General features: G+C 42.6%; 1 protein-coding gene across 3 annotated transcripts in view; it reads left to right on the top strand.

Moving 5' to 3' along the window:
* The window catches only part of LHFPL6 (LHFPL tetraspan subfamily member 6), a 142,876-nt gene that overhangs the window by 111,607 nt on the left and 12,311 nt on the right, over positions 1–18,958 (top strand). For all 3 annotated transcript variants that reach the window (XM_014868881.2, XM_014868880.2, XM_088159606.1), the window contains exon 3: positions 17,400–17,498. In XM_014868881.2, the coding sequence (XP_014724367.1) occupies positions 17,400–17,498 (99 nt within the window). The remainder of the gene's footprint in view (positions 1–17,399; positions 17,499–18,958) is intronic.

Below are 18,958 nucleotides of genomic sequence, written 5' to 3'. Positions count from 1 at the left end.
GTACCTGGAATTCAGCCCAGGGAGAGAGAAGCCCCATTGCTCAGCTCTGCACGTGGCCACAGCAAGTGGCACTGAACACTTCCCCAAGGCAGTGGTGAGCTGTCATGCTCCAGAGGAGGCTGCTGTGCCTGGGGATGCCATTGGTGTTTGTTGTCCTGCTTGCTCTCACAGAAGGGTGTTTGTGTGGTAGGGAGCAAGAGACAAGCTGAGTCTTTTTCTCCTCAATGGAAATGAAAGATCAATGTGATGAGACAGAAGATTGTCATGTAGTATTGGGAAGCAACCTTGCTTTAGTGTGTATATATGCACAAAATATTTTCTAGGAGAGCTCTTAAGTGCAGATGTATTTTCTTGGTGAGACAGAGATACAAGCCTTCATATAACTGTGCCCCTGCAATCACACCGGAGCAAGCCATTTGGCTGTGGAACAGTTGCCCCAGGAAAGCCATAAACCTTTATTGCTTGGAGACCTTTGAAATTGGACTGGACACACCATGGTGTTCAGATTAAAGCAATGTGCTTCAGGGAGCAAAGCACAGCAAACTACCTCAGGGAATGAATCACCCCTTGGGAGCAGGGGACTGGATGCAAATTGTGCATTTCCATCTCTAGATTTTGCAGATCTGCTGCATGTTAGAGACCTGGAACACAGTCATCTGCTGCAAAGTGCAGTGGCACAATCTTTGGTTTTTGTTTTGTTGTTTGTTTTGTTGCTGGATTAAGTATCACTTCCAAACTCTAATTTCGGACTCTATATTGTTCCTTGTCTTCAGGAAGCAAAAAATGCTTATTTTCTACAAAGCAGCCATGTAAATGCTTGTGGCAATCACTTTTGGGGCAGGTGAGGAGGAAGTGAAGATGATGGGAATGTTGAGAGCAGAAAGGTGCAGACAGGGAAGAGGAAGCCTTTCAAACCATCCCTCAGTGACGGCCAGGTGGGAAGATGGCCTTATTCTAGTTCCTATTGTTGATCCTGTTGAAGTTATCCTGACACTGCCAACTGGTTTTTCAGGTAGGAATATCCAGACTGTGGACACCCCAACCTTGTCTTGAGCAAGTCTTATGTAAAGGCTGTTTCCATAATCATCTTAACCAAAAGTAGCAGGTATTTACACTTTAAAGTTTAGCTGTTGTTTCTTCCTGCAAACTGCAAAAAGTTTCTCATATTTAATTTATGCTTATTTCATTTTTTAAAAGCAAACAAAAGATTCATTCATAAACCATGAGTTAGTTAGAGTATCAAATTTTCAAGTGACATTTTTGCATGGTTTCCCAGGGGCATATTGTTCCCAAATGAGGTATGTGGGTGCTGAGATTTTCATAAGTGAAGGGGTGCACAAAATGGAGAAGATACTGTGGATTTTGCTCATTCCTAGGAGCACAGGATTTGTCAGCCAGTTGGATTTACCTGCTTATCACATCCTCTGGCCATTCCCTATGGCTCCTGGGAGAGAAACACTTAGCAGTATCTCAGCCTCTTCAGATCACAGCTGGATCTGCTGGGTTAAATGGCTAATTGAAGGTGAGTGCTTCAGTGTGCATTAGTCAGACCCTGTAGTTAAAATGGCAGATAATTTCCTTGTAGCTGCATGCAAAGGCAAATGTCTCTGTTTCCCTCGTTTGTTGCCATCCCCACAGCCAGTGATGAAGGGCTGCTGATTTAATTGCATAATATAACAGGGCTCAGTGGCAGGGCTCTAACTTAACCATAGCCAAGGTATTCGTACTACACAGACTTTTATTCTATGCACTCATCCCACATTTGTGTTGAGCCACCTGGGGATATCAAAGATACTGTAAACCTGGAAGTCTGCTGGAATCTTAGGCCATGTAATTTGCTGTGAATATTAGTGAATTTTGCTTCGTTTAGGTGTCAGGAGTTGAACCTTCAGGCTTCTGCAGCCCATTTCACAGTCTGTGAAAGTAGCCGTGCCCACTCCTCTGGGAGCAAGGGCTGTGGTGAGCTGTGCCCTTGGAAAAGTTGGGTTTGTTTATTTGCTTGCTGTTTCGATTTTTAAATCTTATGTTAACACCTTTTCTCAAGGTCTCAAAGCAACACAGAGGCAAGAAATCCCCGTGCCCTTTGAAACTATTATCCTGTCTTCCTTATGTAGGGAAAAAAAGGCTTCAAGAGGCAATATGAGTAACACAGTGCTTGCAGGGGAGTCCCTGGCAGGCTCAGAAGTCGGCTGTAACCTTTGGGACCCCCCAGGTCTCTGTAGTGATCTTAGCAAAATTTCTCAGTCATTCTAGTTGCAGCTTTTGCCTTTAAAAAGTAGTACCATGTCAATTAAAGGCAAAAATAAAGCAGTCCACCGGGACCTTATCTATGTATATTCAAGCCCATGTCTCTGCTGGTTTGCTCACGCTGCTCTTTAAATCCTAACAGCTGAGGGATGGTCAGAGCTGTTTTGCTCTCCTCTAGAGCCTTGACCTGAGCACTAGCAGCGTCTGGATGTTGCACCAGAAAAGCAGCACAGGCAGGGTAAAATGTGCTCCTTGAGCCTTGACCCTTTCTGCTTCATTACTGTGAAAGCCCTACAACCAAATATTCATTCATTTGTATTCAACCTGGCTGTTCTGCTTTCAGACCTCCTTTCTTGTCTGCAGCTGACAGGATGTCATGAGGAAGTGACACGGCAGTGACACTCTGTATGTCATGGTCCACTTCTATTTGAACTTGATTTTTATCTAGTAATGAATCAAGCCACAGGAGTCCAGTCTGGGAAAAAAAAGTGTCCCAAGGAAGCAAGCTGAAGCTAGAAAGTTTTTCAGTCCATTTGGAAATAAGAATGGATTACAATGCGCTTTTCCCCTCCATAGCAGACCCCGGTATTCTCTCAAGGTAGACTGGGTACAAAAGGGGTTTTGCATTATTTATTAGTGTGCCTCTGTCAGACATAATGAGGGCTATAAAGTATGTAAGAGTTTATAATTGGCTATCTGCAAGAAGTAATCCTAAGGGGGCTGTGTAAGGATCAAATAAATTATGCTTCATTATAGTAGTTATGCCAAGGATATTAGAAAATTGTTTTTGGTTGGAGGAAGAAAAATAAGGAGAAGCAGAAAAAGAAAACTCTTCGGTACTTCCCAGACCCACTTCTGTCACAGATTTTACAGTCTGAGGGAAGATTTCAGTATTTCTCTTTAAAATTCCTGATGTGCTCAAGATGCTAAATAAGCAGTTGCCAAGATACTAGTACAAATAATGCATAAATGGAGTTTATCTAAATTGTTTTATTAATAAACTTCACTGAACTCTCCCATGCAGTTAAGCAGGAATCCCAATTCCCCATTATCCGCCATTGGCACATCAGCTTTCAGAAATGAAACTTTTATCTCTTCCTCTCAGGGGGACAAGAATGCTTCCTCACCCCCCATCCTTCTTGGAATCTAATTATTGTTCTGATAATTCAAAACAAGGATTCTGTGGTGGTAAAAGAGACAGGAGGAAAAAAAAAAAGATGAACAGCTGGTCCTGGAAGCTGTGATGGTATCATTTTAAAATGAATATTTATGTTTTAGAAAAGCCAGGACTAACGAGATCTCCATGTTTCTGGCTTAGTTATAGGGCTCTTCTAATGCTTCTGGATACAATTTTTGTTACAATGGAGGTGCCCTTGGAGTAGGTAAGTTAGACAAGGAAAAGTCTTGTCAGACCCAGGAGGGAGGGAATATCTCTTCCCTTAAAGCAGTTACTGGGTATTATTCTAGTTTTAAATAGAAAGTCAAAGAAGGATAGGGTTTCTCTCATGATAAAATATACTTGGTTTTCAACATTTTCCAGCAGTGTAAATTACTCGTGCTTTTGCATATGAGCTGTACCACTTTCAAAAGTCTGAAAATATATCCTATAACCCTATAACTGGTTGCACCAGTCCCTGTCCAAGCCATAAAGGGAGCTCATGTTTTGGAATGCTTCAGTAGACCAGTGTTCTGTATGGACAGTGTGGTATGAAAACTGTGGAGAGCAGGAGGCAGCTGCTGGGACCTGGAGCAGCAGAGGGATTGCAGCCTCTGTAAGTTGCTCAGTTCAGCCTGCACACCAAAAGCTGCACTCCAGCTTCAATCAGGGCTGCTTGCTGAATACATGACTCTGTCAAACAGCTTTGGCTTGGGATCACTTGCAGGTGGTTTTATTTGCATCACAGAAATCGTAGGATGCTCATTCGATATCTGAGATATAAATTGCAGAGACTCAATCAGGAACCAGCGGCACAAGTGGCCAGTGAGGGGCTGGGCGGGTCACAGGAGTCAGCTGGCTCTGAAAGAAGAATGCAAACAATAGTTAGTGTGTGAGGAAAGTTGAACATAAGAGGCTTTTCCTCCTTGAAGACTATAAATGGTCCAAGTACCATTGTTAGTGGCTCCTGCAGCCATCTAACATTCACCTCAAGCTTGTTCATTTTCTGCTCAATTTTTTTCTTGAATTCTCTCTCAATCTTCGTAGAAAGTTCAGCCAATGCTAATATTGCTCCTTAGCATTCCCTACTCCTAGGTCCAAATAAAAATTAATGTCTTGTATCTAGGAATTGCATGCTCCATTCATTAAGTGTTAATCCATTAAGCCAATAATCTCGTAAATTGGAGCAGAACTATTGAGTGCTGGGGATGGTATCAAAGCATGATAGGTTTTTACCAAGGACAGCCTTTATAGTGGAAGGTTTCTAGAAGAGTCTTCCACTGCTCATAAAGCATCATTTCTAAAAAGTTTTTAGGAAGAAGGTACAAAGATGATCTCCAAGGGTCACACAGTTCATTTCTGTTTTGCTACGTGTTATTATCATCACCTTCAAGGTCTTAATTTCATTTAACTTAATTTCATTTGGTTTCTCTCCATTGAAAGCAACAAGTTTGTTTCGTTTTTCAAGTGCTGTCATAGTACTCTGGCATGGCTTTTTGTTTTTTGCAGGGAAAATTCCAACAGACTGTGGAAGCCAGCAGCCACAGAAATCCTCTAGGAAGGAGAAGGAGGCTGTATGGAGTGGCCAGTTCTAGCGGGGGGAAAAAAAGGAATAAATTTGGCCTGCTTAATTTGTTATAGAGAAAGGTGATGCAAAGAAGGAAGAAAATGAAATGGTTTCTCAGAGCCCCAGTAGGGGTTTAGCAGAGTCCACGGTTTAAGGGGTGAACTGAAATTGCCACAGGAAGATATTGGTTAGACAATTGAAAAACTTCTGCAGCAGACACAGACACACAAGAACAGAATGCCTTAGAAAGTGGTGGGATCTCCATTGGGAGAAGCCTCTTAACAGATTCAACAAACAGTTCTTTCAGAAAATACAAGTAGAGCTTAATCGGACTTTGAGGCTGAAGGATGATTTAAATAACTTCTTCATGTCCCTTCTAACCCTAGTTTTTAAACTAAAGTTTACTGAACTAATTTCAAAATTATTTCAAAGGTGGGCTCATGAGAAGGCTCACACCCTTCTACTCAGCTCTTCCCTCTCACACGCAGCTTTTCATTAACAGAAAGAGTTAAGTATGTTTGAGATGTTGGTAAGGTTGTCCATATGGATTCTCTCTGGAGAGGATAAGTGACGGTGCCAAATTTTTCTGAGCTGCAGATGTGCAATATATTTGTAACAAAACTGCAGCTCCTATCCAAAATTATATCTATCACATTTTGTGGCAAACCGAAAAATGGGATCTATTTGAGGAAAATTGACTTGATAGAGTACTTCTTCCCTTTGCAAATTGGGTCATTTATTGAGTTTGAATTCCTTTGGATAAGAATCACAGAAAAAGTTGTATTTTTATTTCTTTTTAAAAAGAAAAAATAACTTTTTTTCTTTATATCTCATGATGCAAGCTTTTCAGCATGTGAAAATCATGCAGAACAAAACAGTATTTTGAGTGTCACACAGTTCTAATTGGAGTTGTGTTGAATCTTACCATCCTCCTTACTGAAAACAAAGTAGCTGAGAATGGGGTAATAGTTGGTTTTAGTTTAATTGAGGAAGCCATACAAACAATCGATTTCACATGGAGTCTATTATTGCTTAGATTTAACTCCATTTCTTTTGATTTCCCACTGTAATTCAGCACAAAGGCAAACAGCACTGAATGCACCTTTGTTCATGCACAGATTAATTCATGTGCTTAGCTGCTTGCTCTGCAAGTAGCCTTGTGAATGCAAAGAGTATTTAAAAAACTGCTAAAAATGCAGCAACTACAGCAGCAAATTAAAACAGTAAATGAAACCAATCTCTTCTCCACCAGCTCCCATGTATTTTACAGCACTTTGCTGTCTGACCATTATCCATTAGCAGTGTACAGATAGACATGCAGTTGATGGCTGCAGGCCTGTGTATCAACCACGCTGCTGGTGTGAGCATTTTTGCTGAGTAGAAAACTTAAACCTGCGAAGTACCAATGAGAAAAGCATAAAGTGAAAAGTGATTCTCAGCTTGATGACTGCCACTGACTTTTACAGCATTATTTATCTTGCTGTATTTCCTATCTAGTGAAGTGATTTCCAAACTCATTTGATTTGAGGGGTCTTAGAAACTCTCCAGTAGAAATGCGGATCCATTCAGTCTTTATTGCAGGTATAGATTTCTTAGTAGCATGTATGAATTTCCTTGGAAAGTACTCTGTGGACTGCCAGAGGGTCTGCAGAGTGTATACTAAAAATACGACTTTAAAGTCTTGAGTATAGCTGAAGTTTTACTGAGATGTGCAGTGGTTGATCTTCTATTAATCCATGGACAGCTCAAGTGAAATAAAACCACCTAAAATTTTTGAAAAGGCAAAAGCCTGGTATGCAATACTCCCCCACTGGATACAGGCTTTGCATCCATTCCAGTTTCCCTGTGACTTTGGGGACATGCCACCAAAGTGAAGGAATTGGCTGGACATCTTTTGTTGCTTTATTCATCATCTACAAACTATTGCTTTTTAATAAAACTGTGAATTTTATTTACTGAACTGATAGACATGGAAAAGCAATTATTTGGTTTAATCCATGACTGAATAGTTCCAAAAGTTGCTACAATTTAGCAGCGAAATTACTAGAGTAGTGCCCAAGAGTCAGGGTGCTGCAGACTTAGTGCTTCTAACAGCCTTTGTCTTGAAGGTTGTTGAATATGTGGATGCTTGTCCATTTATCCATTTTTCTGCTTAGGCATCTTCACTGATGCAGGATATATTTCCTTTATTCGCTCCTTACAGTGTTTCATGAGATCAGTTCATGTACTGGGAAATCCTTTGAGCATGGAGCTGCTGAAAAATTCTGTCTAGTTTTGGCCAGTCTTTGTTTGCTATTGAAATTCGTATTTCTGAAAAGGAATATGCCTTGTCTACTATGACGACATGGAGAGTTATAAATTTTGGGAAGTTAGTTATTAAACTACCTTTTATTAATTACAGTAGGCACCCTTGTTTTTCTAATGGAATGATTTCTATTTAAATACATTATGCCATATGCCATATGCTGCTCTAGACTCTTTGAACTGTCAAGCATTTGATTCTGAGTCACAAAACAACCGGGGTGAGCACACAGATGGGTTGTCACATAAAGAAGTCTGATGGCATGTGATAACGCTCAGGCTTTTTTTTTTTCCCCTCCCTTAAAGCTTATAATGTACAAGCATTGATCATGGCTTGCCAAACAAAAATGAGCTGACAGTTAAACTCCAGAGTGTTTTCTGGAGCTCTTCAAGCGTTTCAGTTCCACTCTGCAGACTCACTCTGCCTTTAACTGGACCATGTCACATCCTTTTCAGAACAATCGGTGTCAATCATTTTATTGTGCGACAAACTCTGGGAGAAATGACACAGAGACTTGCCAAAACTAGTTCTGAGTGGTAGCAATTGAGGCAGACCAAGGCCATTTTGAAGCAGCAACTTTTTTCCATACAAATTGTTTTCTTTTACAGTCAAGCATACTGGCTTACACTCAGGAGAAGCACAGTTCTTCCTTCAATCTTTTCCTTCTTCCTTAAACGCAGGTAATTTCCCATAAAGAAGGAGAATTGATGACAGGAATTGAGATATTTGCATCTGAAGGGCAGACAAAGGGCAGAAGGATAGAAGATAAGGGATAAAGAAAAGTAACTCTGGGCTGGGTTCATACACTTTATAAAGGTGTTTACAGTACAGCTATTTTCCCTTGAGGTAGGTTTCTAAGCTCACATTAAGATCAATAGATATCTAAGGGTGGAACTCATTAGGCTAAATCTAGTTGCCTTGCACTGTTAGAGATACCCTAGGGTCTGCAAAATCTTTGTGTGGGTTGCCAGGTATGACAGAGGACTTAGGGGAACCTTGCATTGTTCTGGAGAGGCAGTAAAGTAGCAAGATACTGAACAGCCATTAAACTGGCAGAAGGTGACATATTTGGGTGGCTAAATCCCATTCTGGGTTTGTACTGCCAGTGGAGCACAATTAAAGTCATTGACTTACAGGTGCCTAGTGCCATTTGAGATGCCTTTGGCTATTCTACCTCCAGCTGCTAATCCAGTTGCATTGGCTTTCTCTGCTGCCTCAATGTCATGTCTGCCAGTGCCACATGAATATCTTTGCTGTCTTAAGAGTTATGTGAGCTTAGATGTGTCCTAGTCACAGGCCTATGTTCATGCATTCTTTAGGATAAGAAAAAATGTCTTCTAGATTCCCCTGATTCTACTGACAAAGATCTCAATCCAATTGCCACTGCAGAGGCATCTGTGCAGGTATGATATGCTCTGTGTCACCTGAGGCACCTGGAAAGGAAGCATCTCTGGGTGGGGAGATTTCCCTCTCTGGGCCTGAAGCATGTCTAGTAATGAGCACACCATCCTTGACAAATGAAAAACAAAACAAAGTGATGTTTCATCTGTCAGAAAACTCTCATGTGCACCCTCCATTGTCCCATGCTCTGTCACAGTGAATGTGAGGGCTGTGACTCTCCCATGACACAAAACTTTCCTGGCTGGATGCTGTCACATATTTGTAATAACTTTTTTAGGTTTCCTCTTCCACTGGCCCCACTTTCCAAGAGCTCTAGTAGGCAGGTGGCATTTCTTCACTGTGTTTGCTGAGGCTAGGAGCCAAGCAGGTACCAGGCAGTGCATGCTCGTGGTGTGGAGTAACCCAGAGTAACACAAAAGGTCTCATTAAAGGTATGGGGCTTGACGGTCAGAAAAGGGGGGCTAATTTCACATATTGAGAAATTAAGAAAATCACAGCCTAAGAAATATTCCAAGCTGGAGCTTTTCAGCTCTGTTCCCAGCCGATAAACTGGTCCAGCTCAAGGCTAGGGAGAACTTCTCCCAAGGTGATAATTTAGTCAAAATAAAAAGGAATTAATAACAAAGATAGAACACCTGTTGTGGTGTGTGACCAGGCCCTGGGAATGGGGTGTCTTCTCTCTGAACCAATCACCTCTTCTCTACTCTTGGAATTGCGAGTCATGCTATAAAACCAAGTGTGTTTCCAAATAAACTTGTCTCTTTCTTTCTATCATGAAAGACGACCATGTAGCTGTGCATCTTATTTCCGCTGCACTTAAAGGGTTAAAACCCCTTTCCACAGCTACAGCTAAGTAAAGTCAAATTATGCAAATTAAAACTTGGAGCCCAGAACCAGAATAGAAGGGGTGGTGGGGTTTTGCCCTTGGCTGAAAACCCTATTTCCATCACTTTCAAGATTAAGGAGTGTTCATTGGAGGCATGATCTGCAAGCTGAAGGTTATAGCATTTCATTCCCTCTGGTTGTGTTGTTCTTATGCTTCATTTTGCTTTGCATGTAAGAGTCCCTCTAATGTCCTCCTGCAGGAAGGCTGGGGCAGAAACACCTTGATCTGGGGTGAAACCCTGAACAAACTCGCTGTCTCCCATGTCATGACCCTTGTAGGAGGAATGGGAGGAAATTTATGCAGCATAGAATTATTTCTGTCTGTGTGCCCCCACTGGACACTGGGACGAGGGAGTCCTTTACTGAATTCATTCATATTTGAGAATTCACAGGATTGTAATCTCTCTTAAATGAGGCACATTAAGCTCAAGCTTAATGAGGAATGAGTCAGATGCCCCATGTTCAGTGACTAATAACGAAAGATAGAAGTTTTGCCCAAAGTGTTGATCTTGTGTTTAATCCTAATAAAAGCCTATTTCAGCTCCATGTCTGGGTTTCCTGAGGGGCAGATACTTACAGCAATGGAAGGGATTGGTGTGATGACATTTCTCTAACAGAAGAACAACAGAGAGACCAAAGAACAAAGCTGAGAGAAGGCAGAAGTGTATCCCTAGAGAAGGGGTGTTCTGGATGAAGTGCTGGGAGCTGTCAGTATAAAGACACTGTCCCTTGCTAACTGAATTGAGGCTGGACTCCCAAGGGTATGGGAGCCAGGCTGCCTGCAGCTGACACAGTCCTGCTCCCCTCTTTCTTCTCTTGGGTCCTTCTGTTCTGCCTAGGCTCTGGAGTTTGTCTTAATCTGTTCTGACTCTCTTCTATCACTCCACTGTTGCTTGGTATCAGCTCCCAGAGGGTTCTTTGAACAGGGACTTCAGAAGCTGTGTCTGCTGAAGTATTTCACATCCCAGTTTTTAACCAATTCTTCTTTAACCACATTGTGGGCTAAGGTATGTCTGAAAGCAGCAGACAACTTCAGGTGCCAGCTCCATTTCACTTTCACACTGGAGTCACTTTTATAGGAGGTAAATGCTTTACAGCAAGGTGAGTTTCTAAATCACAAGAAACAGAGAGTCAAAGTCCATGCTGCATCTAAAAATTGGTTTTGTTTTGCTTGTCGAGATTACTGTACCTTCAAGTGACAGATGGGAATGTGAAAACTTTCTATCATCCTTGAACATTCAGGCTGGCTAATAGAGAAAAAATGTGAAAGGAAAAATCATCATTAAAATGGTCTTGAAAGCGATGACTTCCAAATTATTGTCTGTCAGCTTCTCCATATGGCCTGAATATCTGTCAGATGAACAGTATACATTAGAAATTCCTTACAAAACAAAAACAAAACAAAAAAAAGAGCAAGTTTTCTTTTTGGTCAGACCAAAAGGTCTGAAAATAAAAGGGGGAAAAGTAGATGATGGGGGAGAGAAAGGAGGAAGATAATTTGGAGTAGATACTTCTCACTAAAAAGTGACTGTACAAAAAGAAACCTTCAATTCTGGCTTTATTTTCTCTCTGCCGTACCATATATCAAGTCTGGTCCATTCCTTTTATTTTTCTAAGTGAAAATACAAATTGGGTTTTTACAATGACAAGGCCGAGTGAAGGGCTCCTTCCTTCTTCAGTGGCTTCCCAGGGTCAGTGTTACAGCAGTGCAGACCCCTCTAACTGCTGGGCAAGGAGGCCTTTATGGTGCCCAGCAGTCCTTTTCTCTGCATTCACAGGATGTAACTGTCTGGAGCTGAGGATATACAAAAAATGAATGCATGTAAAAAGCTCTTAACAAGCCCATAATCAAGGAAAGCCACCACGGGTTTAGTTCCCATTTTAAAATGCACTTTGTAGCAGTGAGACTCTGAGGCTGAGTCCAAAGCTAAGTGCCTCATTCACTGCCATCACCACCTCTCTTTATTCATCAAACTGATGGCTTTCATCATCAGACTTAGCTGAATCACATGCTTAGATTCACCCTAGGCAAGGAAGAAAGAAGGGGGCTGTGGAAGCTTTGGCTTTATTTAACAGGCTTTTGGGGGATGCAATCATCAAATGGACTGAGAAAATAACCAAGACTGAGCCATTTAGCAACCAGGGAATGCTGTGCTCTCAACAAGTGAGAGGAAGAGCTGTAAAACAGGGCTTTCAGCTATGAATGGTCAGGACAGCTGCAATTAATTTATTATGTGATGTCTGCATGGGTTGTTTAAGACACATCAGGCCCTTGAGTGGAGGCTGCCACTGAAGCCACAGTAGGAATCTGAGGACAGCCCACCACAAAGATTTGCAAGTTTCCTTTGCCGTGCACTGGCTTTTGCTGATAGGTTGTGGTGTTTATGAGTGCAGTCATTTTGCCCACAGCAAAATCTGGTTAACGTCTCTTGGTTTGTTAATCCTTCTGTATTTATTGTTCAAGACTTGCTCATATCCAGGCTATTCTTGGAGATATTAATAGTGGTTAATATTTTACCTCTTGGAGTAAGCTGTTTGCTGCATGCCACAAATCATTTTTTTATCACTTCAAAGATGAGACCTAGATTTGTGCCAAGCCACTAATGTAATTACTGTCCCTTCCCTGCCGCATCCACCATATGCAGAACCTGTTATATGTAATTATTTTCAATCACAAGCACCACTCCAGACAGATAAGATCATCTTTCAAGTGCTAAGTGTTACAAAAATACGATCATGCATTATACTCACAGCAAGAGTGACAGGGAAGGCAGTCTGGGAGGGACAAGGGTTACTCTGGATGGTTTAATATTAGACAATCCACTGTCTGACCCCCTGGTTTGCAGTTTTACAATCTGTAGGTCTGGGTAGCTCCTCACTTTGCCACACGGGCTGGTTTTAGATCACATTTTGAAGGGATCCATTATTCTACATGGACCACGCATGCGAAGAGCCTAGGGGCTATCTGGGAGCCCTCTTAAATACTGAAGCCAAGGTCTTAATTCCAGCTTTGGATTGCCAAGGCTGGTTGTGTTCAGTCAGCCCTGCATGTCTCTCCCCATGCATTGCTAGCACATTGAGCCAGATGCAGCATTCACAATAGCAGTGTTTCACAGACCAGGGCAAGGAGCCTGTTTCATTCCCAAATATGGAGACTCTCCAGAAAAGCTGGTATGTGACAGTGCCAACACCTCCACTGGTACATGGTACATCATCTCAAACAGCTGCCAAGTGCCACCAGCACCTCTACTTGCTGACTCGCCCCTTCCCACTGACTGAGGGGTCCCTCACACCTCGAGGCTGCAGCCCCTTTTGTGAAGGTGCCATTTACAGATCTGCACATTTCTTTCCCCTTTTAATGTCTTTTCATGACTGTAGTGGATAATGGAAGATGACAGAGGATGGTAATTACAGCGCATTGTTGGTTTTGGTTTTCTTCCTTCTTAAAAAAAGGTTATAGGCATCCTAAGCATTTTATGTGGCTGTAAAGAAGGGTGTGGTGTCCTGGATAGCATAGCTGGCTGAATGCAATAACTGTAGAGCAGGCCAGAATGTGACTCTTCAGCTAAACTAGTAACTGCTCTTTACTGAAGCTGCAAAATCAACTTAATGATTTCCACTGGGTTTGTAGCCCTTGGATTCAACTTGGATCTTTCAATGGAGGTTGCAGCTGTTCAGTAGGATCTGCATCCTCTGTGATTAAATAAATTGGCTGTGAGCATGTATGAATTATTAGTGGTAATAGTATGCAGCCTTTTTGCTTTTGCAGGACCTGATCCACACAGTTGCTTACAAACAGGGATGGATTGATTAGAAGAGAAGGAGGGGACTGGGGGGCTTTTGTCCAAGTCCTGTTAACTCCACGGGCTTTGAGGCACACTCCACACTCTCGGTACATAAAATAAGGGAGCCGAAATGCCAGTTCTCAGCTTCAGTGCTCATGCAGACCAAGGCATCATCAGCCCTGTTGAAGTCACGTAGAAACCTGCTGAAAGCAATGGGACATGACACAGACATGTTCATACATATAAATATACCTCAAGGCGTAAAGCAAAGCTGGTGAACTTTTTCTTGCTGTCTTGTGGGCTCTCTGTCTTTGTGAAAGTCATGCTGAAGGCAAATCCCTGAGCCTGGCCTGAACCTTGCCTGCAAGAAATACTGGAGGACACAAGTGTTTTGTCAAGACACAAATCCACAGCAGGTGCATATGCACCACAAAAGGGAACTGTCTGAAGGTCAGTCAAAACCAGCTGAAAACCAGTGATATCAAAGGACATGTCAGAGCAACAGCTTTAGGTCTTGTGGCCAGTGGGTATACCTGTGACAAAACAAATATTTATATAAGCCTTTTTGCCAGATGGAGCACAAACCCATGCTTATGGCACACTGATGGTCTCTGGAAAGTGTTCTGTTCACCTAAATAAGTGTGTGAGCTTGCCCGTGGCTTTATACTTCGTCCTTTGCACATATGCATGCTGCCACTTGTGCTTTGGGGTCATGTGGCAGCACCAGCAATAGGCAGCAGTTTCCCATTTGGTCTTGTCATCCCAGTCAGCACAGGCTGTGAGGGGAAAAGAAGCTGCACTGCTTGGTGACTGGTACTCCATAAGTGAAACTCAGCACTGATAAAGCCCCTACCCAGCTGGAGAGCCAGCTGTCACTGGGATAAGGAGGCTTTTTGACATAGTTTTCCCTTATTTGGTTTATCTCTTAATAAGAGGCACGGCTAATGGTGAGGCTCGATGGTGGGTGCTGTGGGCTGGTTGTTAGACAGACAGACAGACAGACAGAATGGCTTTAAGGGCAAGCATCCATGTGTGAGCTCCTTTGGAGCAATTCAACATTACAGTATATTGCGTTGCTAAGGAATTTTTGACTGAACCCCAGAATTTTTTTTCACTGAAACTGGCTTTGAACTTACAGACATGGGTGTACAGAAATGGGAAAAGAGGTGTGATAGGGGACGGAAAGAGTCTGAATAAGAAAGGAGATAAATTGCCAAGGTTTGTGATCACTGATCCACGGTAGCATCAGGGGCAGAAAGAGTGAACAGGTACTCATGTTTGGAAAAGGATGAGCTGTGTTTGGAGAGTGGCAGTGGAAAGTTCTGTGAGCAATACTCGTGAGAAAAAACCGAAACAACAACCTGTTGCTGCAACAAAACCTAAAGAGAGCTGAAAACAAACAGTCTGTGAATGCAATGGGCACTAGACACTCTTGCCACCTGAGGAGAGTAATTGGCGAGGGCTGAGTAAGAGCTTGTTCTGGGTTTGGAGGAGCAGCATTGTTATGCTAATAATCCTTTCACTTGCCTGCAGTGCTGCTGTTGTGCTCTCCTGGAAGAACTGGGCAGAAGGCTTTCCCAGGACCTGTTTGTGTGGAAGGGCTGGCCGCTGCTTAATCTGGTCCAAGGCAGGCGGGTACAAGCCTGCCTTCCCTCCTACCCCCTGCATACATCTCCCTGTCCCTCGCAACAGAGCCCTTTGAGCATTTGCAAGGTCTCCCAGACAGTCTGTTCAAGTACACAGGTTGATTGCAAACAGCCCAGCCAAGGTGGTTCACTTTGGGCCACAGCAGCTCCTGAGCTGTGGCTGCCCCGGCTGGCACTGTGCACATCACTGGCACCAGGAGTATTGTGAGAAGGGGTCAGAACCACGGCAGGACTGGCTGGCGCTGCCACAGTCCGCTGCTCTGTGAAGCTGACTCGGGCATCTAGGTGCTCTTCCTCCCTTCCCCAGCCATTCTTATCGTCAGTGGTGATGTTCCTCTTTGTCCTATGGGGTCCTGCCCCTTCTTAGCACATCACCCATGGTGTCAGTGCTTCACAACACCTTTCTTGCTTTAACAGTTCAAGAGAGAATCAACAGGGGCTTTTTTGAGAGTCTTAGGCTGTCTTTAACAAATGTAGACCCAGTTTTGGCCTAAATTCTCTTGTCTGAGAAACATCCTTTCTGAGAATTTAATTAGAAGTGATTCTCATTTACATGGATTCTACCAGCTGCCCTTAGCTCTATGGCCCTAGGGGAAAAAATGAAATGATACTGTGAAAGATATTAGTGAGGACATTAGAAGTAACCATACCCAGATTAGGCAAAGTTCTGAAAATACCTAGCATTCACATGTCCTTAATTGCTTTCCTCCTGTCACAGCTGTGGAGTGAATGCTCCATCTGGGAGGGGGCTGCCTCAGGGATTTCTTTTTCATTATATGATGTAGATATGCAGATAGGAGCAGGCAATGACTGCTCAACAAGGAAAGGAATAAGTAAGTAAGAAGGAGGAAGTGTTGATCTTCTTGAGCAACAAGAAGAAATTTGAACTTAGTGGAGGAAGATCCAAGGAGCTAATACTGGGCTTAAAAAGGGGTAGGTGTGCTTGGAGGAGCAGCAGAGAAGCTGCTGAGCTACTTTGCTAACAGCCAAGATGCTAAGAGCATTAAATATCCTTTGAAGAAAGATGAGATACCGCTTCTGGACTTCAGTGCCTTGTTCAGGTGTGCCTGAGCAAATCAAGAACACAATAAGATGATTTCTGTATCTTACAGGAACATCAGCAATATGAGAAGCTTAGGTATCTTGAGAATGGAGACAGTAGAAAGGTATGGCAAGCTCCAGGCCCTGAGCCATAATCCCTCTCAGGACTCCTGTAAGACTGGTGTGATGTCCACAGTGACCCTGTCACAACACCCAGGGTTTTTCTGCAGTGGGAGCCGAAGTGCTTTGCCTGGAAGTACTTCTCCTTATTGTCAAGAGAGGAGGAGCAAGATTATGTAAGGTCAAGAGGTATGCCCAAAGGCAGCAAGTGACAGCTGTAGGGCTTGAAACCTTGTGCTCTGCCTAGCAGGTAAAAGGCACCCCTGCAAACCTTGGGAGGTTTTACAGCCTGTGAAGTGTCAGGTGCTCCTAGCCCATTATCTACATAGTGATTTTTTTTCCAATCTCATAAATAAGATCTGACACAAAGGAGGCAACATTTAAATGTTGTAACATACATTGAAATGTTCTCTCTATGCTGTCTGTGTAAAATGCTTTGCCAGCTACATCAGCCTTTTGGCAGCTGCTGCAGTGACAGCTGAGAATGCAATATGATAAAAATGCCACTTCTGCAAAATAGTCATGGTGCATGGGTGCATTGCTGATTCCTTATGATGTCTTGTGAAGGGACAGGATTTGCCAAAACACATCTGTTTGGAGCAGCATGAGGGTTGGAGAAAGCAAAGCTTCTTGTGAATGTTAAACCAAGTATGATAACAGGTAAATGACTCAAGACCTCAGTTTTTTCAGCTGAATGAATTAAGAAAACTTTGTGGAGTGTGTATCTGTGGTATGCATTGATCAAGTGATATGAAACCATTATTCCCTTGCTTTTGGAAGAGTGAAAAACAAAGCAAAATGGCAACAGATTAGCACAAATGTCAGTTTTCTTCCTGGAACCATGATGGACCCTGGTTGATTGTTGTTTTAATTAATCAGAAACAATCAGCTTGTAAATGCTTTCATTAACATGCTTCTATATAACCACATGTTGTGTAGTCCAAACTGCATATTTAGCCATTCTGGAGAGTAGAAGAGGAGTCTAAAACCTCTCAGATAAAAGCTGCAGAAGCTGAGCATTCTTCTGATGCTGAACTACTCAGACTGGCTCCAGCCCACAGACTAGCTCTAAAACTGCAGCAGAAGGTAGCAGTCCCAATGGTTTTCATCTGTTTTTAGGAGAAGAAGAGACTTCTTTTCATTTGGGATTTCCAAAGTGCAGTTTGACACTTTGATTCCCAAATGACAGCCTGTGTTTAAGCTAATGGCAATTGCTTGTATAAACGTTTATTTCCTTTTCTCTCCATAGGTTTGTTGATCGGCTCTGGTTGTGCCCTCTATCCTCTTGGCTGGGACAGTGAAGAAGTCAGACAAACCTGTGGTAACCTTTCTAACCAGTTTGAATTGGGTGAGTCATCACCAGAGGATCTCAGCTGCATTAGACTCTTCTATGTGTTGGCCATAAAAGCAAACTAGGACATAAGCACAGGTTTGGGGAACCAACCTACTTGTGTGTGGTAGACTAATCATATTGCTTAATTCTGGAATGGTGCAGATGGATCTCTGGAAATATTTTCCAGAAGAACATTATAAAAGAAAATGTATATATGTATGTATGTATGCATATTTTAAGAAATAAATCAGATTTAATAGTCTTGCAATATGGGAGCTAACACTCTTAGAGGTCGTGACAGGGTAGACAGAGGCATCTCGTCACAGCACAGGTCAAGGTAATTCTCCATGAGTGCAATTGGCTGTCTTTGAATTCTGGGATGTTTATAGCCTTCTAACACAAGCCTAGAGTGTATTTGTGTGTTACTCACATACTTGGGAAGCTGGCAAATAACACTTGCACCTATGTTTGCCTTCTCCCAAACAAGCTGCTTGTCTTACTGCTGCTGACTGCACTGCACCTGGAATGAGAGCCAGGGATGCAGCCAAACCGGGCTCACACCTGTGCTTTCTCTGCAGGGGCTCTAGAAAACAAGGAAACAGCAGTGACCTAAGGATTAAGTAATGTGGATGATCAGGATCTGATGTTTGAATGCATGTCTGTGTCCTTGTTTAGCTGGAAGGATCAATGCAATTGCTGATACCCTTCTCTGTAAGTCCTCTCTGATCCCGTGTTGACTGAGGAAGAGGGGGATTTGCAATCCTCCTGAAGGAGCAGGAGGGACTGAGCACCTTGAGCCCCCATAGACTTAGCAGCTTCTGCTCCTAAGCATACAGAGCTCCCCATTTCCAGCCCTTGCAAACTAAACCTTACTTACTCTTAGAAATTCTTTCCATAGGTGTGCGTGTAGGACTTGTGCAGGGCCTGACAGTAATCCCAGTGCAAGGAGTAGTAGACAAAAATGGTCTCCTCGGGTTAAAGACAAACCTGCTGCATCATCTCTTGATTTTACACTGATGTTTCTGTCAGATTTCAGGAGTAAGGAGATTTGTTTCCATCTCTGAAGTGTTTCTTGTCAAGATATCCAAAAGAATTGAGGGTGAAAAATAAAAAAACACTGCTTTGAGAGAGATGCCCCCAGTCACTCTCCCCTGCAGAATTCCTGTGGTGTTTTGTGCATTTGATCTGGCAGGGAACCAGAAATTCTGATAACCAATATCAGCACCCATCCCTAGAATGCCGCTGGTGTCTTACGAGCAACCACCTATGGTGTTGCTCAGAGGATGTGTAATGTGCTCTAGAAGCATTACATTACCTTGTTATTCTGAACTCTAATATGCTTCTGTGCTGTTGATATTAAATTTGCTGTTCAGCAAAGCATAAAAAGTTCCTGCAAAATTTTTATTCACCTAATAATAGAAAGATTTAAACACAGAGGGGAAAGAACAATAAGAACAGAAATGTATAGTTAACTA

The sequence above is a fragment of the Sturnus vulgaris genome, chromosome 2, assembly GCF_052056855.1.
Source record: "Sturnus vulgaris isolate bStuVul1 chromosome 2, bStuVul1.hap1, whole genome shotgun sequence".
Classification (NCBI taxonomy): Eukaryota; Metazoa; Chordata; class Aves; order Passeriformes; family Sturnidae; genus Sturnus; species Sturnus vulgaris.
This window is presented reverse-complemented; position numbering and strand designations above follow the sequence as displayed.